The 24408-nt window shown below is 47.1% G+C and overlaps 1 protein-coding gene across 2 annotated transcripts in view; it reads right to left on the bottom strand.

Annotated features, from left to right (window-relative positions):
- Positions 1–501: 501 nt before the first annotated feature.
- CSNK2A2 (casein kinase 2 alpha 2) overlaps positions 502–24408 on the bottom strand; it is a 58171-nt gene continuing 34264 nt past the window's right edge. For both annotated transcript variants that reach the window (XM_039502662.1, XM_039502661.1), the window contains exons 3-12: positions 22370–22471; positions 21293–21343; positions 12752–12811; positions 10476–10559; positions 8543–8653; positions 8222–8323; positions 7722–7822; positions 5853–6001; positions 5467–5560; positions 502–1460 (exon numbers count right to left, since the gene is read on the bottom strand). In XM_039502662.1, the coding sequence (XP_039358596.1) occupies positions 5484–5560; positions 5853–6001; positions 7722–7822; positions 8222–8323; positions 8543–8653; positions 10476–10559; positions 12752–12811; positions 21293–21343; positions 22370–22471 (837 nt within the window). In that variant the 3' untranslated portion in view covers positions 502–1460; positions 5467–5483. The remainder of the gene's footprint in view (positions 1461–5466; positions 5561–5852; positions 6002–7721; positions 7823–8221; positions 8324–8542; positions 8654–10475; positions 10560–12751; positions 12812–21292; positions 21344–22369; positions 22472–24408) is intronic.

Raw genomic sequence — 24408 nt, 5'->3', positions numbered from 1 at the left:
ACAGAGATCTCTTCCTTAACCGAGGGTGTTAGGAAACGCAAGTGGCACCACTACTGCTAGCAGAAAGGCGGTTTGATATGAGCGGGGTTAGAGGGACGGACGGAGCGGGGAGAAAGCCCTGGTTTACTCCACCAGCCGGTTCGATTCACTACCCAGATGGAGGTGCAGCTCAAGGCAGTGGCCAAGGAGGAAGTCAGAAGCAGTCCAGGGAGCAGTCACTGAAGAGGAAGCATTGTGAGCACTGCTGGTTCTGCCCGGGGGTACTTGCGGAATGGGGTGGGGGGGAAGGAGGGCTCAGTGGTTCCCCACAGAGAACTGTGAGGGTAAGGAGTGTTTAGGATTAATGAGAATGCCCCAGCCCTCCTGAGCAGGGGAGAGGCTCAGAGGACTGAAGTCACCCATTGTGTGTCCCCATGGCAGGGGTGTTGGTGCAGACACGGGGGCTATTTCCTTATCCTTTTTTAAACCCAGCTGAGATCTCCAGGCAGCCAGACCCTGAACTAGAGTTGCAAAGGCCTCCCTTGAGAGACCCCACCCTGTACCTCGTCCTTCTCAGCTGGGGTAGGGAAGGAGAAAGTGCTTGCGCCTTCCCTGGCTCTACCATTCATCCAGAGACGGGGGGAATGGGATACTAGCTAAAAGTGGCAGCCAGTCTCACCCTCTGCTGTGGTGCAGACACCACATGGGGGACCAAGCGTCTAGTGTTTATCCAGGCCTCCGAAGGAGCTTAACACTGAGGGAAAGATGGTAGGCCCAGGGTGGAGTTTTCCTATCGATTTACGAGCTCCTGTCCTCCAGTAGCCCGGCTGCTTAAGCCCGCCCAGTAGTTGGAGGCAGCAGGCTCTAGCCAACCATTGTACAACAGATTCACTCTCTTCCCCCCCACAGAACACAAGCGAAGGGCAGGAGACAGCACCAGGAAGGGCTCCAACCAGCCTCAGCATCCTCCACTGCAGGGGGGCACTCCCCATGGCTCCTTCCATACTGAATACTCTCCATACATTTCTTTTAAAACTTTTATTCAATAATATAGAATTCCTTTAATTATAATATAGAACTGTCCATCATGCCGTATTCCCCCCCGCTCCAGCTGCCCCCTCCCTGCCGCATCAAATCTGGAGCCAGCTAGTTAATACGTTATGCTGGGGTTCAGGGGGGCAAAGGTCAGCATGGGGGGGGGAAGAAACATTAGCCAACAACCGTTTTGCATACCCTTCACATTTTCCATGCTTTCTGGGTCAGGAAGAGGTCAACAGGAAGTCAAAGGCAGAGGAACCTTTTACATTCAGAAGTAAGGTTTGTGTTTATAAACTGGTGGGTGCCATGGAGCCGGTGCGGTCTCTGCTCTCGTCCCCTGCCACCGCAACGCCGTCTGGCCGCCAGCTCTGTACACACGCTGATAAGACGTTTGATTTGGTTCTTGTTCTGCTTATGGAAAATTGGGAGGAACAGCATCGGACCTAGGGAAAGATGGGAGGAGGGAAGTGAGCATCAGACGTGAGCCGCAGTTGATGCCAATGCGTTGCCAGAACTTTTTCCTTCTTCAGCACCTAGTAGATTGAATGCAGGGCCAAGGAGACAGAAGCGGGTTCTAATCCTTCCCCCACAACTTACTCCCTACAGAGGCTTGGGCATGTCATGGAACTTATGTCCCTCAGTTTCCCTATCTGTAAAGCAGGATAATACTGACCCAATTCCCAAGGGTGGCATGAGTCTTACGCGGTGCTTTGAAGATGTCAGCATGGGTATTTCCATAATGACCATTTCAATCAGCTTTCTCATTCCCTTTTGGGCTGAAACTTCTCACATTTGGTCTCAACACCAGCTTTGAGGTGATGAAGGTGGTGGGACTGGGCTGAATTTGCAGGGTGACTGGGGCAAGCCGCTTAACCGTTCTATACCTCATGGTTCCCCTTCTTTAAGATGGGAACATGATTTCACTTCCTAACTTACTTTGGGATTGGAAAGCATTGCTGAGACTCCAGAGGAAAGGTCCTGCCAGAGGAGAGAACAAGGTGTGTGCTGCATGTCGGTATGGCTGTGTCAGGGAAGAATGCATGGAGGTCTCCACACCTACCAATAGGAGGTCTGAAGCAGGGTCTTATGATCCTGAACCTCTCCCCCCAGAGCCTTCCAGCCCTTTTCCCTCTTCAGACTAAAAAAGGGCTCCGGGTGAAGATTCTACATCCACACCCCATTAGTTACCAATGTAAAACACAGGTGATGGGCAATGCAGATGGTCCCCACTGCTACAAGAAATGTAAACCCCTGCCTTTCCCAAACGTGCACATCGACACTCACTTAGCATTGGTTTAACGGGTTGGAATTTGATGCTAAATAAAAAAAACTGGAGTTAATGTAGCATTGAGGCTAAGAAGCCAACCAATCAGAAGTCAGGAAATTCCCCAATGTTAAGGTCCTACCCAAACGCTAACTTGACCTCATTGCCATCTGTTGTTTTACGGGGCTAGATCAGAGGTTCCCCTTTCAGAGATATCTGTCTCATGCATGCCCCACTCTTTCTAAGCAAGGGGAGTTGAGGAAGCCACTTGCTGCACTCATGGTCTAGCAGTCTTAGCTGCCGGGACACAGCTCCCTGCCCGCCTCACTCCCCCACTGCGCAGAGGAAGTGAACAGGGTCGTGCTAAGAGCTGGGGGCAGCAGGGAAGCAGAAAGCTGCACCCAGTGAGTACTGGCCCCTGCCAGATAGAGCCCCCTGCTGACCCCAGCCCTTCAAGTGCAGCCACGTCCACTTCCCATGCAGAGGCTCTGTCCAGCAGAGAAGTGGATGGGACTCTACCCTGAGGCCATGCTGAGGGGTCAGTGTCAGCAAGGGGATCTGCCTGGCAGGGGGCAAGTACTCCCAGGGTGCAGCCATCAGCTCCCTACTCAGAGTCCCCATCAACCTCCCCAGAAGAGGAGGGTAACTGCCAGTAGGTAGGTGCTGCAGCTGTGCAATGGGGGAGCGAGACTGGCAGGGAGCTTGTTTCTGGCAGCTGAGATGTCTGCACACAGCCCCATCTGCTTCCCCCTGCCAGACAGAGCCCACTCCTGGCCCTTTAGCCCAGCCCCCATCAGCTCCTCGTGTGTCCATCCCCCACGATAAACCTCAATGTGCCCCTCAATTTGAAAGCTTCTGGTATAGATCATGGATTCTCGGACTTGGGGTTGTGAACACATCATGCAATCGCAACTGCTCTGCTCATGCCATGTCTAAAAAGGGGATGGGTCTCAGACAGGCAGGAGAGGGAGTGGGGAGGGAGACACCATCCCAGAGTGAACACAGCTGAGAACCACTAGTATAGGTTAAAACAAACAGTCCATTGGAGGGTCATAATTAACAAGGAACCTTCACTTTTGAAATCTTCCAACTTTCAGGGGCTTGAATCCTCAACTTGGCCACCACATTAGTACTGGCACTTCATTTTTTTCCTGTTTTAGGACAAGACACGTGAGAGCTGTTGCTCTATCAGCATGTCCTTAATAGAGAACAGTCCAGCCACCCACACGGAGGTAGGTGTGAGTGAGAGAGAGAGAGAGAGAGAGAGAATGCGCAGATTAAGAATTCCAGACTTTTCAAGGAGGGGGAACATATTGGGTTTCCTGGAAGGAGCGCTCTAGAAAACAACCCTGGGTTGACGTTTCAGTGATGAGGGTATGTCTGTAGTTAAATAAAACCACAGCTGGCAGAACTCTGGGCTCAGGGCTATAAAACTGCAGTGTCAATATTCAGGCTGGAACCTGGGCTCTGAGACCCTCCCCCAGCCTGCACATCGAGTCAGCCGACCTGGGCCAGTCGCTGGTGGGGTTTTTTTACACTGCAGACGTACCCTGACAGTCTGGCAAGCACAAAAGTTTATTCCCTGGGCGTGAGCGACTCCCTTTGAACTCAACAGCAGCTAAAGTGATTTTGTGGAGACTTTCACAGAATTTCACCTTTGGGCTGAGACCAAGCATGAAACATATCAGGCCAAAAGGAGCTGGTGAGAGGAAGTTAAAGAGCCAGTTCTGATAAAAATGGAAAGTGGAAGAGAAGTTAGAACTCAACCCTAACTACAGGATGCAAAGCCTGCAGCTGCTCTTCATCTCTGCACATCCCCATAGACTAGAAGACAACAGAAGTTCATACGTATAGATATTTATTGGTTTCAGTGAATTATACAAATGGATTTCACCTGCTATCAACGTCAACATAACTTTATTGGGATATGGAATGTAAACAGATGTTTCAAATAGAAACATTCTAACCTTATAAAAAAATTTAAATATTTGACAATGCCGGAGAAGGAAATTCTGTGTTTAGGTGCTGGTGGCAAAACACAATCTCCGGTTTCTAGGTTTAGGAGGTTTCTAGAACCGCTGGATGAAATTACACACAGAACAAACAGAGGTGGCAACTGTGAGTTGTGGGGCTATAAAGCTACCAAGGGATCGGATGAAAACCACAAGAGAACCACCCTGCCCCCCCAACAGAATCTTAGTCCCAGAATTCAGCATTTGGCTGACTGTTAACACACTACATGGACCCAAGCTCTGTCTCAGTAGCTATAGTCACCCCTATAGCGCCACTCCCTCCCTGTTCCAACCACATCTCTGCTTCCTGATCATCCCCCCTTGCAGTTCCCACTCCTGCATCCCCAAGCTCTCCTACTGCATTTCCTCACATCTTCATTCAACGGTGCTGGTGTGAAACACTCCAGATTCACTCTGTGGAACTGTACTTCGCCTGGCGCGAGTTATCATGTGTGAGCCATGAAATAAGTTACATGGCTGTATTTCTCTTATTACAGACCGTCTTGCAGGATTAGCTTTCCTGCGGTCTGTGGGAAAGTATTTTGCCTGCTACAGAAAAAACCTTCTGCCTCTACATTCAGGACTTTCCATAACAGGCCTATCACATTTTCTGAATGCACTTGCAGGGGTGTTCACCTTTCTCTTAGCAACTTAGAAGGTGGTTGTTGGTTTTAAATGATGCAAACCAATCCTGAGACACTTTTCCCCCACAACTGAAACCAAAATGAACGGGCCAAACTGGGACCTGGAGTGAGCAGATGCGACTCCCAGACCTCAGAGCTGCATCTGCTTATATCCAGTCTGAATTTGGCCCCAAGTGTCCACAGCTCCAAAGGGCTTATTTATATAGATGCATGCTATGGTCCACTGGTGGAACGGCAAGTTTGCTCCACCAGCGTGGTAGGAAAAGGCTAGATTGGGAAGGAAGAGCAGGCGCCATGGAAACGTGAACAAGAATCAGTCGCTGTGAGCCCTGGGTATCTTGCAAACCATTTGCCCAGGGATTTGGTACCACAGCTTGAGTTACATTATCCACAACCACCAGAGAGGAACAGAGGTGTTAGCCCCCCACAGGTTAGATTTCTGCTGAGTATAAATGGGGGAGGGGTCTTGGTTAGTCCCTTCACTGTGTGACTGAAGGTTTTGTTTTTATTTGTAAACATCTTGAGTTACCCGTTGTTTTCCAGTCTTCATCGTGCTGCTGTCAGGCCACTGGAGAGCACAGCATTTTCTGAGCTGGGCTGGGACTGCTCCTTCACCACTGGGTCTGCAAGAGACACAAGGATCAGCCAGGGATGGGAAGCAGCATTACAATGAGCAATATCAAAGGTTCACTTTCATGAAAGCTTAGGTTCTTCCAAGGAACCCCGCTTCAAGCAGCACAAGCTTCCATTAGACTTTGGAGAACCTGGAATTCTCCAGCCATCAATATGACAGCAAGACCCATAGGGAGGTACTGACTGGAAGACCCACCTCCCACCTGATCAACAAACCCTTCTTTCCTTTTCCAGCCCAACCATGTGACTCTGACCCCAGGTCTTGCTCCCCCCAGGACTCACAGAAATATGGGTGCTCCATAGCCTCTTTGGCAGTCAGTCTCTGTTGATGGTCATATCGCAGAAGTTTGTCCAGAAGGTCCAGGACTTCAGGACTGACCAGGTGTCTGTTCTCACTATGGATGAAGTTCTCCCAGCGTTTTCGCGAGTGCCTGTAGCAGAGGGATGTCTTTCATTGTACAGACCAATCTCTGAATGGCACAACAGCTACCATCAGACCCTAGGAGGGTTCACCTACCACACCCAATATGTGAATTTAAAGGGCAGTGTTGGGTTGGAGCTAATTAGAGCTACCTACCAACCCCTTCTACATGCAGAATCCAGCATTTCACTAGTGACACCCAACAAGGGCAGTGCCACTCAAGCTTTTTCCTTCACAACCTAGCGTACTTGGCTTTTGGCAGTGCTGGGCTTGAGGGATAGATCAGTGGTTTGAGTATTGGCCTGCTAAACCCAGGGTTGAGAGTTCAACCCTTGAGGGGGCCATTTAGGGATATGGAGCAAAAAGTGGTTGGATGATTTAATTGGGGATTGGTCCTGCTTTGAGCAGGGGGTTGGACTAGATGACCTCCTAAGGTCCCTTCCAACCTTGATATTTTATGATATCCCAATGAGAGGGAGAAAACCGCACAGTAAGGCTAATTTAGACGTGCTCTCTTTATGAGCAGCTTTACAGACGTCCATTGCTGTCAAGGGTTCCATTCAATAAAGAACAGGCATGAATTCCAAACATGGGTGATAGCTAGGTTATGTAGCCTGCAATGTGCACAAGGTCAGACTAGATCACGATGGCCCCTTCTGGCCTTAGTCCATGAGATACAAGGGCTTCAAAAGCAGGCTCAGAATGGCGAGAATGTCTCTAGTTTGAAGCCAGCCTTGCAAATTTCTACTTGCCATCACAAGAGGTGGGTAATTTTACTTTGACAGACCTGTAAGAGATCATCATCAAGCCTTTCAAAGCAATGAAGTGGATTCAGCCACATATCTCCCACTAATTTTACTGGAAGAGATGTGATTAAATCCCTTGCCCTGTTTAGAGAATATCAACCCATGTTTCTCATTATTGTCATGGGAAAGGGTGGCCAAGTAGATCCTGGGTCTGGGCTGGCAAATGTGTGTGACAATTTTGCAAACTGAGAGCATGAAGGCAAAGCAATTTCTGGGATCTAAGGAAAGCACAGATCGCCATATGTGGTGTCAAGAAGGATTTTCCCCCCAGATCAGATTGCGAGTGGCCTGGGGGATTTTTCGCCTTCCTCTGCAGCATGTGTTTGGGGGTCACTTGTCAGGATTTCCCCACCATTGCAGGGGCCTCAGACACTGGTGCACCTCGGTCCCATTTTCTGCCTGCTCGTCTCCAGTGGGCTGTAATCCTTTGGTCTAATTTTGGTTGTTGGGGTTAGCAACCGGATGCTGGATGGTGGTGGTGGTCTGTGATATACAGGAAGTCAGACTAGGATGATCTGATGGTCCTTTCTGGCCTTCAACTCTATGACTGATTCGTAGAGGGGACAATTCCCAGCATCTGTGTTAGGTTCCACCCCACCCATTTCAGTCATTTTACTGGCATCACGAGGAATGGGAGATGTGGCCCCTAACATGGGGAGAAAAATAAACCTAGACGAGTTCTCGGAACCCAGGAGAGGCAAAGAACCAAATCTACTATGAAAATCTAGTGACTAGTTCAGTGCATAGACAGCCAGAGGATAGGAAAAAACCTAAGTTACATCAATAGCTAGATAAGAGGCAGACAAATGACACTGCAACCCAGGAGACCTAGAGCAGCACTTGTGCTTTGGAGTCACTTTTGGAATGGACGTTTAAGGAAAAGAAACCAAAAATCACGTTTTGCTTCTTGCCTCCCCTACTTACTGTCCCAGGATATCATTGAAGTGTGGATCCAGTTCTATGTGGTACTTCTTCAGATACCCATACAGTTCATCTGTGCCCAGAACCTTAGCAATGCGAACCAGCTGCAACAGACAGACAGATTTACAGAAGCAACAAGAGAAGGGCAGGTCCCATCACCACTGTACTAGCTGGATGGGCTGCTGCATCCACATTAACCACAAACAAGAGTGGGAAGTTAGTCGGTTAGCACCTGGGCAGCCAGAGATTAGGAGCTCAGCATTGGGGAAATCCTGATGTGCAAGGAAACTCCCTTGCAAACTTGTTTCTCCAGCACTGCAACAATTTGTGCCACATAGCATTGGGCACACGCTTTCTGTCGTGCAAGTCCTGACACCTCAGTTCAACCAAATGCATAACAATGCCTTACCAATCAGACAGTCCCAACCCAGGAACCTCACCCCCCAACCAAAGGAAAGAGGCAAACAAGAATTCCCCCTTTCAGAGTCACAGCATCTCCTCACCTGGTCATAGTTGTCCTGGCCATGGAAGAAGGGCTCCTTTCGGAAGATCATGCTGGCCAGCATGCAGCCTAAACTCCACATGTCTAAGCTATAGTCATACATCTGAGAAGAGGAGAAGAAACAATCAAATGGAGAAAGGCCACACTTACCTTAGGCCCAAGCCCCAAAAGACCCTTAGTCAAAGGAGGCTCTCAGCTTTCCAACTTCATGGCAAAGCTGCTCTAACCTGCTAACCCCCAGAAGGCAAATGGACAAACCCAAAGTGGCCTGAGTGCAACCACAAGCAACGCACTAAGTAGCAATTTGGATGCAGACTCTTACTTGGTAGTCCACAAGGAGCTCCGGTCCTTTGAAGTACCTCGAGGCCACGCGGACATTGTATTCCTGAGCTGGATGGTAGAACTCTGCCAAACCCCAGTCTATGAGCCGCAACTAAACATGCAATAAAGAGAAACACACAGAGTAGGAGCAAACGGGTTTAGTTGCCAAGTAAAACAAGTCAGGTGAAGCCAAGTCTGCCAAAGCCTTTTTCAATGGTTTGGTGAAAGCAAAGCCCTTTGTGCAGCGATGCGGTATCGTCTGGACTCTGCTCATGCTGTCACCTCACTCTATTATCTGCAGTGCTTTGTGGCATTACCATGGCCCAGAGAATTCTCTGCCTTGCAACCCAAATCAAATAATCTATTGCTGGGTGACTCATGTGTTATTAACGCCACCAGTCAAATAAAAAGACAGTTAATTGGATGCTAGGGAACAAGCAGGAACCAGCCGCATTAAACAAAAATCAAAAGCACAGCTGGGCGTGAAGGCAGCATCAATGCTAACAGGTGAGAAGAGCTACGAGAGAGTCACTGGCTACAGCAGAGGGGATGAGCTGCCCTTTCAGGTGAGAAATGCAGACTGCACCACACTTGCATGGACCTGCAGATGGTGTTATAATTGCCAGGGAGACTGTCAACCCCTGAGCTGCCGGAATCGGCTGGGAGACAGCTACTGGGAGGGAACTGTGGCTTAGAAGCTCAAGAGAAATGTGCATGTGGGAGGACCCTAAGGCATCACTTGAACTGGGCAGATGGAGGGAAAGACCCTGAGATACCACTGTCCCTTTGGTATATGCAGCATCCACCCCAAATGAGAAAGGGGAAAATTAGCAGTTCACTGCCACATGCACATGAAGTTAAGATGGCACCCCAGTGCTGGGCATCAGGGTTCTGACACAATGGGCAAGTACCCACTAAGGTATTTTATCCCATGGATTGACCAGTGTCCATCAAAAATGACAGAGGACATGTGGAAAAAGAGGCCACAGTATTGCACATGGCAGGCCAGTGCAGATAAGCCACAGGCTTTCACCTAGGAGATCAAGCCAGTCTAGTGACTGCAGGAGAAAGGAGGTTATCCACTAACTTTATCCACTTAGAAAAGTCATCTGAAACCTACAACAGCTTCAGAATTCAGAGGGGGACGCAGCACTCATGCCAGTGGAGTGAAGTTACTCGAGGGCTCTGAAAATGCTGTGGTCTCACATAATACCACACACAGATGAGCCAGGGCTGGAGCAACAGCCTCTACTCTGAGCCTCTTGGCTTTTGGGGATTTAACTGGAGGAAGGGTCTTCTACTTAGTAGATTTAAAAACAAACCTAAAGCTAGAGAACTGGTAGATTCCACCCACCCCCACGCACCAATATCACCTGTCCCCTAAGAAAACAAAACTCTGTACTGAGACTATAACTTCACTGGATCCAACGACAGGAGAAGCTTACATTCCCAGTGTATAAAATCCATGTACTCTTCAGACAAGATAGGGTGTCACAACCGAACAATCATAACGATCACACTGTCCAACAGAGGAACTTCTGCCCCTCTGCCCTCCCACTTGTGCCCCATTCCCCTCCCTCTATTTCTCTTACCCCCTGCCCCAAGCTTTCCAGGTGGTAGCAGTAACCCTTCTCTTAGCAAAGGCTGGAAACCACTCCCCAAATAAGCAGGGGAATTGGAGTAATTAGAAGCAATCCCCTCCCCATCCTGGCCAAGTCAGAGCACTTTGCTTCTGTAGAGCTCAGAGAAAAGGCAGCAGCTAGCTCAGATCGACAATCCCCAATACATGTACAGTACAAGTGATCTCACTCGGGGAAGAGAGAGTGGTTGGGGGTGGGAAGAAGAAAGCAGCAGCCTAGACTAAGGACATTGTGGTGGCAAAGTTTCAAGCTGCCCTGAAATCTCGATAACTTTGTGCCCCACTGCAGCAGTACCTTTTTCTGTTGGTGGTCTATCATGACGTTGTGGGGTTTGACGTCCCTGTGCATGATCCCCATGCTGTGACAGTAATCCAGGGCCTGGCAGACAGACAATATACATTCATGTTAGACAAACCAATAAAACACAGACAAAAGTCCATGATGTAGCACATGGTTCTCCAGTCAATAAAGTAGGTGTGCCCAAATGAAGAGAGCACAGAACCTGAAGGACTATGAACAACCAGGACTTTTGTTTCGCTCACTATCCTGGTTGCGGCAAAAGTGGCATGTTGCTGGTAGAGAACAAGAGGACTATGCAGCTGCCATTCTACACTTGGTTCATTTGTTGTACAAGGCCCCCGACTCCTGGATCTGTGCTCCCAGCATGTACTTTAGAGCTCAAGAGCCAGTGAGATAGATGTCCCATCAGTAGATAGGTCCACAACCACAAGTGACTGTCTGTCATTTCCGCTGTCACTGCTGGCAGGAGAGGAACTCCCCAGGAATGCAGTCATTTCTACCATTTGCTCAATCTTTTAGGACCTTTGAGGATGGCTTTTCTTCTGAGCCTCCAGAATTTTCTTGGATCTACCAATAATATCTAAACAAAGATCACACGTGTGCAAGGAGCATAATGACTTGAACACTATGGCAGGACTGACGATGTGGTTCAAAGCACAAGGCACGAAACACAAGGAGAGAGTGCATAGATCTGAGTTCTACTCTCAGCTTGAGGTCCTTGGGCTAGCTGTGTCTCTGTGCAGCTGTTCTCTGTGTATTAAGTGAGGAGTATGCAGCTTCTCTACCTCTAAGGGATGGCGGAGCTAAATCTATCAAGGTTTGTCAAGTGCTCGGAGATCCTCACGTGGAAGACACTAAAAGAGGACGATGTATTCTCTACCTTTGCTGTGTTTGTGAAGCCGAATTCCTTACGCAGTTTGTCTAACCTGCCTTGTTCCTCTCCCTCATTTCTATAAAAATAGAAGCAGCCTGGAGCTTCATAGCATGCCTTGAATTCAATCAGAAGGGGGATTTGCCACCCAGACAGACAATCATTCCCTGAAAGGACTGGGAACATGGATGGGTAACCACAGCTTGGGCTGGCTAGGAGATCTATCCCAAGTGGTTCTCTTGAGTCACTGACTCCTGGAGTGGACACTCCAGGGCTCGGACAGCCTTCTCTGACACCTCCAGGCCCAAAGCCAGCCCAGAAGGCCTGGAAATGGCAGTTTTAATAATCCACTTGCCCTGCTGGGAACCAAGACACAACAGCGGCTGCCTTGGCAGAGATTCAACAGGCTAGTGCCCAGAGCACAGCTTTGAGAACTGAAGTGTTCTGCTAGCTCCTTCAGACTGAAGCTTGGAGATCCCATAGAGACAGTTCAGCAGATCTCAAAACCTGCCACATGATGGTACACAAGCCTCTCGAGAAGGGGTGGGGCAGTCTAACGAAACCAGAAGCGCGTAAGGGCGCACACTGCTCACTTGAGGATGTCGTTCGTCCCTTTTCTCCCCTCTCTGTCATTTGGAAGACGACCCAGCCAAACAGGTGCCTTACTGTAAGTTTCTAGGTCTGGTCTCAAAGGGCCTTAGTTACCCTAACAGAGGCAAGTCAAATACCAGCAGAACCATGAGGGTCTAAAGCCTCAGCCCCACCAACAGAAAAAATTCAGGGTCTTTCAAAGATTTCAAAGCATTTAACCAGCCAGCTTGTTTCTGACCCACAGGCTCATTCAGGGGAAGGAAGATTTGAAGCCACCTACCTCCCACCCAACTCCCTAATTGCCCTGCTGACTCTGGACAGTTGGGGCTACCAAATCGAGTTTTGTACAAGCTCAGGAAAATGCCCCTCTTGGGCATGCACTCAGGTTCTGCGATATCAGGACAACACAGGGTTGGTGATCCACCCCCTCTGGCTTTGCCTAATGCCAACCATGCCTAGCTCACCTGGGCTACTCCCTTCACCCCACCCACTTCCAGTGCTTGTCCCTGGTGCTTTACTCCCCACTTACCTACACAGTCACTACTGACAGGGAACTCCTTCCTGGGAAAAGCCCAGATACCGACAACTAAAGAGCCCCAGTTCAGTTCTGACCTTCCCACATTCGTCTCTCCTCCACGGGGGCTGGTTAGTTTGATCTTCTCATGCCAACCCTCCCAAATGGGCTTTGTTATGCATCAACTACCAGTGAGGAAACAAGCCAAAGAGTCAATTTGCCAGCGGGCTGCTCCAGGAATTCTGCCTCAGACATTCATTCCCCCAGCCCAGACTCTTCATGACCATCACTCACCTTGAGCAGCTCATACATATAAAACCGAATATCAAAGTCTGTCAGGATCTGGTACAGTTGCTGAAACAGATTGTGGGAAAGAAAGAGAAGAGAAAAATAAATATTCAGATCTTGATTGTTTTAGTCTAAAACTGCACCTCTTAGTTACTTCCTCCCCCACTTCCTCAAGTACTGAAGCCACTCTGCATCCTTTTCTAACGCCGGGAGCCAGGGCCTGAACTCTAAGGGAGTGCCAGGTATCCGTGTAGGTTTACTTTGGTTAACAGGATATGTACATGGAGATGTGGGCACAGATTCCGCAGTGGGGAAATGTCAGCGTCCTACAGACCCATCATTGCCCCTTTTCTTCCCCTACAACCTCAGAAAGCAGATAGCCAATATTCTCCTAAGCGTCTTTCACATTTCCGCTGCGTCTCAAGACTATCTACACTAATCAAGAAGGCCAGAGCGACAGCTGCTGCAAAGGGACAGAGAGAGTAACATGGAAGGGAAAGTAGTCCAGAGACTCCATCACAAGGTGCAGCAGAGATCACAGTATTGAGTTCATTACTGGCAGTGTACGCGATCTCCGCAATCTCACTCTCTCCTGTTGGGATTAGAAATCACTGCTACTGTAAAGCAGAAGGGGAAGCATTTCAGACCCAGGGTGCACTTTAAGGCACAACTCATCAGCAATACCACTAATATCTTTGTCACCCAGTCACGCCCAGCGTGAGCCACCCCTTGGGTCATGATTAGCACAGATTTAGCATTTCCCTTTATACCCATCAAGGCACCTTCCTCAGCCCGACCCTGTTCCACTGCTCCGACCCCACGGGGTGAGTTCTTCCCGCCTTCCCAAGAGGCCCAGCATGGTGCTAGGAAGCAGCAGCTACGCGAAGCATGACATGCACATTGAGTTTTATAGAAAACAGCAGGACTTAACCTTTTTTCCTTTTTAATAAACAAGCATCTCCTCAAATTGTTTGATTTCATTAACTTCAAAGCCAGCTGCTGGCTCAGGGCACTGCCTGGTCGTTTCAAGAAAACCCCACAGTGGCGATTAGAAATTCACATTCCAAGAAACTAGAGCCGATCCTGAATTCTCTTCAACTCTGGAGCTGTGTCCGGTTAAAGGCTGAAGAGTGATGTAAACAAGTCACCGCCTATGCCCAAGGCGCCCTCAGCAACACACCTGAGCAGCGCAGCCTTCACCATCCCTGCTCCAGTAAGCTGCCTATTCATCCAGCAATGTACAAAGAACATTTGCAAGCACAGGAACTGTTTAGTGCCTCTTGGGGTGCAAATTCACTTCTGTTTTCATGAGCTAGGGTGATCCTAACATCCAAGCGCCACTCAGTGAAGCAGGCACAAGTCAGCAAGGAGGAGACAAAAAGATACAGCGATAAGCTACAACAGGCTGCCTGTTTGCTACTGGGGCTCACTGGAGAACATTCTGCTCTCCCCCAGCACACCAGCAGCCTCCTTATGCGTGCCCTGGAGCAGATTATTGCTAGTGGAGCCCAGCTCTTTCATCTGAAAATTTCTTTAGTTTTCAAACAAGCCATTTTGAAAAGTTTGGGGGTTTATGAAATTAATCTTTCCATGAAAGACAGACCATAATCATCTTCACGAACATAGCACCTTTCCTCTGTAGATTTGAGACAGCTGGGACAGATTATTCTTCCCATTTTACAGATGGAAAATGAGAGACTAAGGCCCAGATCCTCAAAAATACTTAGGCAACTAACTCCCATTGGTTTTGATGGGAGCGAGGTACCTAAATGACCTTTGGGGCTAAGCGACTTGCCAAAGTAGCACAGAGCATCGATGTCAGATCAGGGGATAGAACAGAGGTGGGCAAACTTTTTGGCCTGAGGGCCACATCGTGGTTCCGAAACTGTGCTGCGGGCCAGGTAGGGAGGCTGTGCTACGCCAAACAGCCTGGCCCCCACCCACTATCTTCCCCTCTCAGAATCCCCAACCCACCCTGCTCCTTGTCCCCTGACTCCCCCCTCCCCAGGATCCCCCATCCCTAACCACCCCTCCCTGGTACCCCACCCTCTATCCAACACCCCCGCTCCCTGTCCCCTGACTACCCCAACCCCTATCTACATCCCTGCCCCCTGACAGGCCCCTTCCCATGCCTATCCAACCACCCCCTGCTCCATCCCCTGATTGCCCCCCGGGACCCTCTGCCCACCCCCTTACCATGCTGCTCAGAGCGCCAGGACTGGCAGCCGCCCGGAGCCAGCTGCACCGCCGCGCTGCCCAGCAGGAGCTCACAGCCCCGCCGCCCAGAGCGCTGGCAGCACAGCAAGCTGAGGCTGCAGGGGAGAGGCCAGGGGCTAGCCTCCCTGGCCGGGAGCTCAAGGGCCGGGCAGGACAGTCCCGTGGGCCGTAGTTTGCCCACCTCTGGGATAGAACCAAGTGCTCTCATTCCTTAGTCCCATGTCAGGCTGCCTTCTCCCAAGAGCCTGACAAAGCCATTCTAACTATTATCCCCTCCCAGCCCTCTCCCCTGAAGCTAGGCTGCCTTTTCAGCTGAAGTTGCTTGCCCAACAGCCTCTTTCGACACACTTCCTCGTACAAACGGAATATGAAATACAGAACAGCTCCCCACGTTTTTACAAGAGAAAGTCAGAGAAGTTGCTGGAGGTGCGCACGCTACTGCTGAATGGACGGCTTGGCACAAGGGTGGAATGGGGCATTTTAAAACTCTCTTCCTGAGCATTCCTCTCTCTAGCTGCCTTGTACCATTTTACGCCCACTGATTGTTTACCGCCCTTTTAACCTGCTACGCCAGAGCCAAGGTCTCCCCAGCATGGTGCACCAAGAACACCACAGCTTTGGGAAATCTCGGTCCACGGAGAGAGAAATAAAATGAACATCCTCCCAGCAGGGTTTCAGGCCCTCTTTCTTTAAGCTATTTACAGAGCACTGGCAGCTCCCTTCATCACCGAGCTCTCTCCAGAGTTCCCTTCTGGCGCTCTGTTCTCAGTGTGGTTTTAGTCGGAAGGGTGACAAACACCACTGTGAATCTTGACGATTTCAGTTAACATCTGCTCGGTTAACTGCCAGCCCATCAAACTGAACCTGGGCTCTGCTCTGCCAGTCAAACTGCTCTCTTTCCTCCTCGTGCATCAGCACCAGCAACAAAGGCTCCACAGGCCAATCAGGCCTTCAGAGACACCTGTACAGCGCTCGAGGGCTTCCAGTGGGTTTGTACAGATGGAACTGATTGTCGTTGAACAATTCTATTGATGCCCAAGAAGGAACCAGCAGGGCTGAGAGGAGTTAACCAGTAAACCCCTTTTCTCACTACAGTGAGCTAGTCTCCCTGCCTTCGCAGGGGGCACAGATTTCTGGAACAAGGCACTGTTCTTTTTATGACTTTTCAACATAGGACTGCATTTAAGGGGTGCTGCTTGGAGGTGTAAAGCATTCAAATGGGATCACTTGAAAACAATTTGCCCTGTTGGCTGCTGGTGTTTATAGCTAAGCTAAGAAACAGTTTTATTTCATGCCTTTATATCCCATGTACATGTTGCAAAAGTAGTGGGAGTCTATATTTATTCTCAATATGCAGACGTTTGGGTGGGAAGGTGCAGGGAAGCTGTCACTCAAGAGGTGAAAAATAAAACTAAAGGGAATCCCAGGACATAGGACTCCTAGCAGCCTGCCTGCATCACCCAGTACACAGAGAAAGAGGAGGGACCAGCTATCCCATCCTCATATTCTATGATCATCTCCATCCTGGGTAGAGATGCAATCCCTGCTGCTCTAAAAGGGATCTGGATAAAGCTCCTTCACTTTCTTCTACTCTGCCCCATACAGCCTGGATCTCCCTTCCTGATCTGCTGTGCACCTCTGCCATTTCTTCCTCTCAAACACCTCTTCTAAACAGCCTGTCAACTCTACTCCTGCCTTTCTACTAAAAATAAGATAGCACAACCTGTGCAGTGCTGCTCAAAAGAGACTCCATCTTTCTCTTCGAGGCAGGAGCCATTATCTTGCAGACCTATGAAGTACTACACATTACTGGGACTATGCAAATATGCATCATTTGAAGGTTGTTGGGGGAGAAGGGAGGAGTTTGGGAGCATGGAGGCACGTCAGCTGTTTTAACTTCCAGTTGGAAACAGAAAGACAATGGGCACTTTGTGCATCTACCTAATGACCATTTGCTTGACTTTCATTTTGTTTGAAGTCACAATTTAAGGCAATCATTTGTGGGTAGCTTGTGACCTCAAAGATAACCATAAGTATGAACAAAATTTAAGAGAAATGTCAGCCACTCATTAAGACGCAAGTAGAGACATTCTGTTTCACATGAGAAAATAATTTAAGTATGATTTTTCAAACTCTGGCTCATCAAGCCTGCAGGTATACAATGAAGCAGTTTAAGATTATAGTTTGACCAATGTAAAAGGTACGGTTTTCATCTACTTAAGATATTTCTAGGGCCGCCTATCACCACAGAATCCAAATATCATTTTAAAATATTTAAATTCCTTTGATTCTAAAGTTTGAGAGTCTCTAAATCTGGGAACCCCAGTAGCTTTTCTTTAGGTAGAACCTACAATGTTTTAGGTTCCACTCACAAAGACAGACCATAAGGCAGCTGAGGGAGTCCAAGCAGCACTATTCGCAGGGTTATGCAGATACCACTGGCAATGCTTGTGCTCCAAAGAAAGTAACAATAACCAAGTAGCGTAACAAGCAATTAACATTAAGCAAAAATGTCATTTTACTGAAAGCACGAGGGAAAGCATTTGCCAGAAAAGAAGCTCAATAAGGACATTTTCTAGCTTCAAAGAGGATATTACAAATGAGAGCGAGAGAGAGAGAGAGAAAGATAAAAATGTAATACTGTAAAGTATTTGGCAGTGGCCCATCATAGTCAAAACCGTCACTTGGAACCAGCTTGAGAACCCTCCGCTCATGCGCTAACAATTTTTTCCTGAGACACACACAAGGTTGTCACACTGCCATTGGATGTACAAGTAATTATAGCGATCACAAGTTCAAGCATTTAGCATATGGACCAACACCACCAAAATGAGTAAGAGGACAATTCCCCATCACTCGAATTAAAAACGTGGAGCACTGAAAGAAAGAAGGAAAAAGCTGAAACAAGTTGGAAAGCTTCCAGTTTAAGTCTCCAGGCATCTTATTAACAGGGTTCAAGGAGAGCCAGTGAGAACTGGCATGAGGATTCTTGGACCGGTTTTCACTCAGCCCTCCAAGCACGTCGCTCCTGTCTTAGTAGAGAGAAGAGAGACTTTGGGGCTTTATTTTAAAAGGACAGATCCTCTTGTGTGTTTTTGCACGTGCATTGGCTACATAGGCACTCAGTCATCTGTGCATGTAAATACATGAACCTGCAAACTCAGAAAATGCAGGTCCTAACCAAGGCTACTGAGGTTTAGGCTACAAATCTACTACTCTCTCTTTGCCAGGTTGAACATCTCCTGATGTAGACAAGATTTTCATATTTTCAGTTTGAAGCAAAGTTTTCCAGGTCTCTCTCATATCAATCAGCAGAAGCCAGACAGTAAAATAAAGAATCTTTAAAATTTGAACTCATATTTGTATCTTGATGATCCTCAAGATTCAGGCTTTTATATTTACTTTTTAATGATTCATTTTAAAACAATTTAATTTATTCTGATGCAATGGCCACAGCTCAGCAATGGAACTTCTGACGTCCTGTTCAGATACGAACGACATGGGTAACAAGGCACAACTTAGCTTGCAATCACTGGGGAAAATAAAGCAAGCAACTATTCCTGTTCTTGGTGGGAATGACAGTTTGCTAGGAATGTGGCACACGATCCATACCAAACCATCAGGAGAGCCCATTTAACTCCCCTGCTACTGTATCCACTGACCATAATACCCAGATATCTTTATGTTTAGAACAGTATTAGGAGACAGCACTATCTGGTAAGAACTGGGTAGGTTTTCATAGAATATAGAATCATAGAACTGGAAGGGACTTTGGAAGGTCATCTAGTCCAGTGCCCTGCACTCAAGGCAGGACTAAGTATTATCTAGACCATCCCTGACGGGTGTTTGTCTTGAGTTGTTAAATGTAATATCTCCCCCCCGCACCCCCATGCTATACCAGCTGGGGAAGTGAGAATCAAATCACTGACTTGGAAATATGCCCTGCTTTGGATTTGTGTGTAGAGACATTATTAGGCACACGTGGCTTTTCGGGATAGCATGAAGGGATCCTTGTTAGAAACAATTTGATTTGCTACCCTAGGGCTTGGCTTTATCTCATGCTGTTTGTTACAAAGTGTAAATGAAGTGTAACAAGTACTGCAGAAGATTTTCAGCCATCAACCGAAACGGCTATGTCCTGGGGGCCCAATGCCTTGAGGCAGCATGCTTGGTGTGTACAGAAGTCCATAGTTCAGAACAGTACACACTGTTTGCACAATCCAGCTGATTCAAATTAAACCCAGACAAATCAAGCTCATTTTAATTAGCCCAGAAAGGTTGCTGCATAACACTGCCCTTGTTGCCATTTACTCTAATGGGGCAATGCTCACTCCCCCTCAAACACTTGGACAGATTCTCTTGCATGTTACTATATTCTGGTCTCCCTACACAGCGTAAAGAACGTCCAAAATGCTGCAGCCAGATTAACTACCTGCACTGGTTGTGGTCAGCAATTACAGTAGCACTTGACTCACCACACTGACTCCCATGTGATGGAAGCCAGGCATGCAATCTTGAACCGCAAGGCTTAGAGGACTTGCAGGTCTTTCACATGGCCAATATACTGCGTCCTTATTCCTTTCAGCATGTTCTCAGTGACTGAGACCCCATCTTGAGGGAAAGGGTTCCCAAGGCTGGGTATTAACCTTCTTGGTAAACCATAGGCTTGCAATGCTATGTGTGGAACACAGGGAACACTTATTCTCTAAGCCAGGGATCAGCAACCTTTCAGAAGTGCTGTGCTGAGTCTTCATTTAGTCACTCTCATGTAAGGTTTCGCGTGCCAGTCACACATGGTAACTTTTTAGAAGGTCTCTTTCTATAAGTCTATGATGTATAACTAAACTATTGTCGTATGTAAAGTAAATAAGGTTTTTTAAATGTTTAAGAAGCTTCATTTAAAATTGAATTAAAATGCAGAGCCCCCCCCAGACTGGTGGCCAGGACCCGGGCAGTGTGAGTGCCACTGAAAATCAGTTTACGTGCCACCTTTCTTCTTTTTACTTCCTCTCCTCCTTTTCCCCATATTCCAGCAACTCCACCTCTGAGAGGCCTTGAATTTGAGCTCTTTTGGGACCATCCTGGAGTGCAGAGAAATTCACTAGAGAGCAAAGGGACGCAATGTAATAACCTTCAGACCAAAGGTGTCGAAGCACCTAAAGATACACAGAGGTGCCTAGGTGCTTAACTCCCATTGATTTAAATGGAAGCTCATAAGGTGCCTATCTGTATCTTTAGTCACTCCCCATCTGTATCTTTAGGCATCTTTACAAATCTGTCCCTTGCTGATCGGGGAGTGAAGGACCAAGTTCTGCTCCTCTCCGTAATAGCAAGTTGTACTGGCAACAGCCCAGTGACATTCCTTGTACATTTCTTGAGTACTTTGAGGCCTAAATCCTAAGAAGTGAGCATCTCCTAACAGTTCGCACACTCAGTCACGTTATTCAACATCACAGGACAGTATTTTCCTACATATGGAGTAAGAAAACGGCTCGGAGACACTGGGGTGCTAACTAACGGCTATTAGAATTAATTATGAATGACTCATTAGAAGGCCATCTCGCAGAGTTAATAACTTATGATACAAACGCACCTGGAGCAAGGAGGGATCACCACACCCACTTCAGAAAGTTACTAACTACACAACTCTTTTGCAGATTAGCTCATTTCCCCCAGCCAGAAACGGTCACAGTAGCAAATATGCTCACTGATGGACCAACTTAGAGAGGTTCACCAGAGGAAAGAGAAATATTCCACTCAGCTCCCCAACTAACACAAAGGCAGAGAATATACAGCAGTCTGGAAAAAAGCTTTACGTCTCCTCCAACATAGGTCATGTCAGATCTTTCCAAGTGAGAACACTCACTCTCAGACCTTAAGTCACGACTCTACACACCAACTCCGCGGGATTTCTATGCAAATCAATGCCATCATCTCCATCAACAGCCCTGCCATAAATAGAGTACGATAGCAGAGGGATTAACTTGGATTTAAAATACAGCACAGCAGCAGTTGCTATGTTGAGAGAGGGTAACTAGGAAATGCAATAAACTCTCCCATTTTCCTGTATCCTTGGAACTCACACCTCAAAGTCACAAGGAGGGACAGCTGGGCAGCTTAAGAGTTTTATTTCTCAGAGCCGTACTCGATCTGTGTTGGCTGAAGTTACAAGGGAAGGTGGTGTATAGACCAAATCCATTATTTCCCCCACTGTTGTCAACAGCAGCTTGGCTTTTCAAAGGGCCTCCAGTCAACCTGGTGTATGGCAATTTTAGAGGACCTTGAGTCTACCCACCTCCCCCACTTTGGTACAAAGAAAGACAGACTCACCTTAAAATCTGTATTATTGATGTACTCAAACACCAAAGCTGGGGTCTTTGACTGAAAGAGAGAGAGAAAGGTGAATGGTTTAGCCATCTTCCTGCAAGAGCAGCACCTTCTGCCCTTTCTGAGCCCCGTAATTCTGACTGACCAAAAACACACTTGCATTTACTTTCCAGCCCCAAGCTTTTGCCCACTGTTGTGCCCCACACAACAGGGTAGGAACACAATCCCCGCTCTGTTACCAAAGCATGCTGGAACAAATCATGCTTATTACCTACACAGCAAGCATCAGCTAGGCATTTCCCACCATGCTTTCCCCCCTCCAGCTGGTTGATCACAGATAGCATAAGATGTTAGTGCACAGCAAGATGAAATTTACCAGCTCAGCTGTGAGGCGATAAATGAAATTGTATCATTCTCTTGCTAATACTTAGAACTTGCTAATCATTTTCTCTTGTAGTTGTCAATAAACTAGAAGGTCATGTGACCCAGGCTAACAACCCTTTCCTTTATCACCCCCAACCAACAAAGAAATCGTTCTGGGCAAACGTAGCATCTAAATACCAAACCAGCCCAAACAAGAGAAATATTATTTAGGAAGGAAGGAAGAGAAAATAAGCAATAAGCTGTTCGGTAGGAAGACAACAAGGTGTAACCAAGTGGGAGGACGAGCACCCGCTATCAACTCACCTGAACAAGTCTTACCATTGTTTAAGCCACAAGTGGCCATGATGCAGAGGGAGCGTGTGTGTGTGTGTGTGTGTGTGTGTGTGGTCACAAAGCTTTCCCCCCCCAATCAATTCAAGAGGCATCATTAGATACAGAAAGGGAATCCAGGATTTTGGGGTACAGGGAAGACTACCAAGTCATCCAAACCAAAGTATTCTCAAAAGAACCTAAAAACCCAACACTACCTCTTCCTTCACTAAAGAGCAAACAGCAAGATGAAAACTAAGGCAAGATGAAAACCAGCAACAAACAGGAGTTTTGCACTTGAAACATGTATTCCCATCAATTACCCTACAGACTACAGCTCAAGACAAGCCCAGTACACAAGATACCTCAGGACATACTGATACCTACCACTGGATCCTTGACAGTGTCAATCAGCTTAATGATGTTGGTGCCACCTCGCAGATTCTCCAGAATCTTAACCTCTCGTTTTATCTTCTTTTTCTTCACTGGCTTAAATACACAAAAGTGATTAGAAGTGAGACCCTTTCAGAAGATACCACCAGTTATCATCCAGTGATTTATACTGAACTACTTCCTGCCTCTTGGGGGAGGGCGAATGAGAACACCCCTAGCGGCAGTTTTCAGAAAAGGCCAACACAGGGCAGACCGGCACCTCAAACAGTGAATTCCCTCTTGTCAGGACGGGTGACTTTTCCGTTACATGCAATGGCAGAGCACTTTACAGACAAAACCAGCCACCTGTACTGTGGTGGTCATCAAGTTTAAAAGCACTTGAAAACCACCCAGCACAGAAAAGGTTACAGTTAGCTGTTATGCATTATTGCATTTATTATCATATGACAAATATGGCAGATGTTGTACCACAGTCTGTGTTTACTGGTTTAACACACATGATTTTTTCGTTCCATTGCTGTGCGGTTCTTATTTCTTCTGGAAGTAACCGATCTTGAGTCATTCTTCAGTTACTTAATTTGCTGAAATTCCAGTTATCAACATTTATGAAGCAGTTTAGACATTTAAGTGTATAATTACACACCATTTAGTCCTTCAACTACCCCAGGGAGTGTGAACACTCAGTAAAACTGCACCTGTTGACAAGTTATTGCTTTTATACACCTCAAAATATCCTTACATTTTTTTTTAAACTGTCGTAAACTTGTCTTCAAACATACACACTCCAAAAAGCCTTTTTTTGGGAGCAAACTTTACAAAGGAGGGTTCTTATCAAATAAAAGGGTTTTTTTTCCCCACCCAGTCTGATCGACTGCCCATTTCAATAACTCAGCATAAGGGGAGTTACAGTCGTTGACTCTCTATTCCTGCCCCCTGCTTGGAGGAAAAAGCAGCACAGCAAGTAAAATTTTAAGACAATGGCTATAAACAATGGTTCATGGGCCAGGAATGATCTGCAGATGGAGCCATGGAGAACCACAGTGAGGTACTAAGAAGGGATTTCAGTTCATGAAAAGCACTCTCTCCTACTCACATATTGCTCCCTCCCAAAAAAATGGCTTGTAGAATGAGAAACTTTAGAGACCCACCATTGTAACATTGAATTGAAAAACTTTCCTTTTTCATTTTGGCTGCCTCGTGAAGCATTGAAAGTTAAAGATCCCTGAGAGGCTTTTAAAGTCTAAGTGCTTTCAATTTGAAAACAAAATAGACACAAAAACCCCCTACTCACAGGTATGAACACTAACCCCCATGTCAGATCCTGCCTATAATAGAAAGCATATCAAACACAAACCAACGAATTCTCATTAAAGAGACTGCTCAAAAAGCAAGAAAGCCAAAGGAAAAAACTGAAGTTTCAGTTAACAGACTCCCATTAAACATGTTATATTTAAAATCTACATCAAGAAAACATTAAAGTAGGACTATTAAGCACCCACAAATCAGGAAAAGAAAGTTAAATTGCACATACCACCTTAACTCTACCCCCTTGTGAAATACACACTACTATACAGTTAATCACGATCTCAAATTCTCTCTCAAATTAAGTCATTCTAGGCTTTTGGAAAGATAAAATTCCATACAGTAACTAGCCAAATAGTGTTCTCATTGCGTGACTGTGTCCTGAACACCTTAGGAGGATCTGGCCAGGTTTGCAAGATGCATATTGAACGAGGCAAGAGCTTCTACGTAGCCCTTTCATAGATTCAAGGACTGGAAGGGACCTCGAGAGGTCATCAAGTCCAGTCCCCTGCTCTCATGGCAGGACCAAATAAATACTGTCTAGACCATCCCTGATAGACATTTATCTAACCTGCTCTTAACTATCTCCAGAGATGGAGATTCCACAACCTCCCTAAGCAATTTATTCCAATGTTTAACCACCCTGACAGTTAGGAACTTTTTCCTAATGTCCAACCTAAACCTTCCTTGCTGCAGTTTAAGCCCATTGCTTCTTGTTCTATCCTTAGAGG

This window comes from Mauremys reevesii, linkage group 16 (genome assembly GCF_016161935.1).
Source record: "Mauremys reevesii isolate NIE-2019 linkage group 16, ASM1616193v1, whole genome shotgun sequence".
In the NCBI taxonomy this organism is placed as follows: Eukaryota; Metazoa; Chordata; order Testudines; family Geoemydidae; genus Mauremys; species Mauremys reevesii.
Note: the sequence above shows the minus strand (reverse complement) of the source record. Positions and strands in the feature narration are given on the sequence as shown.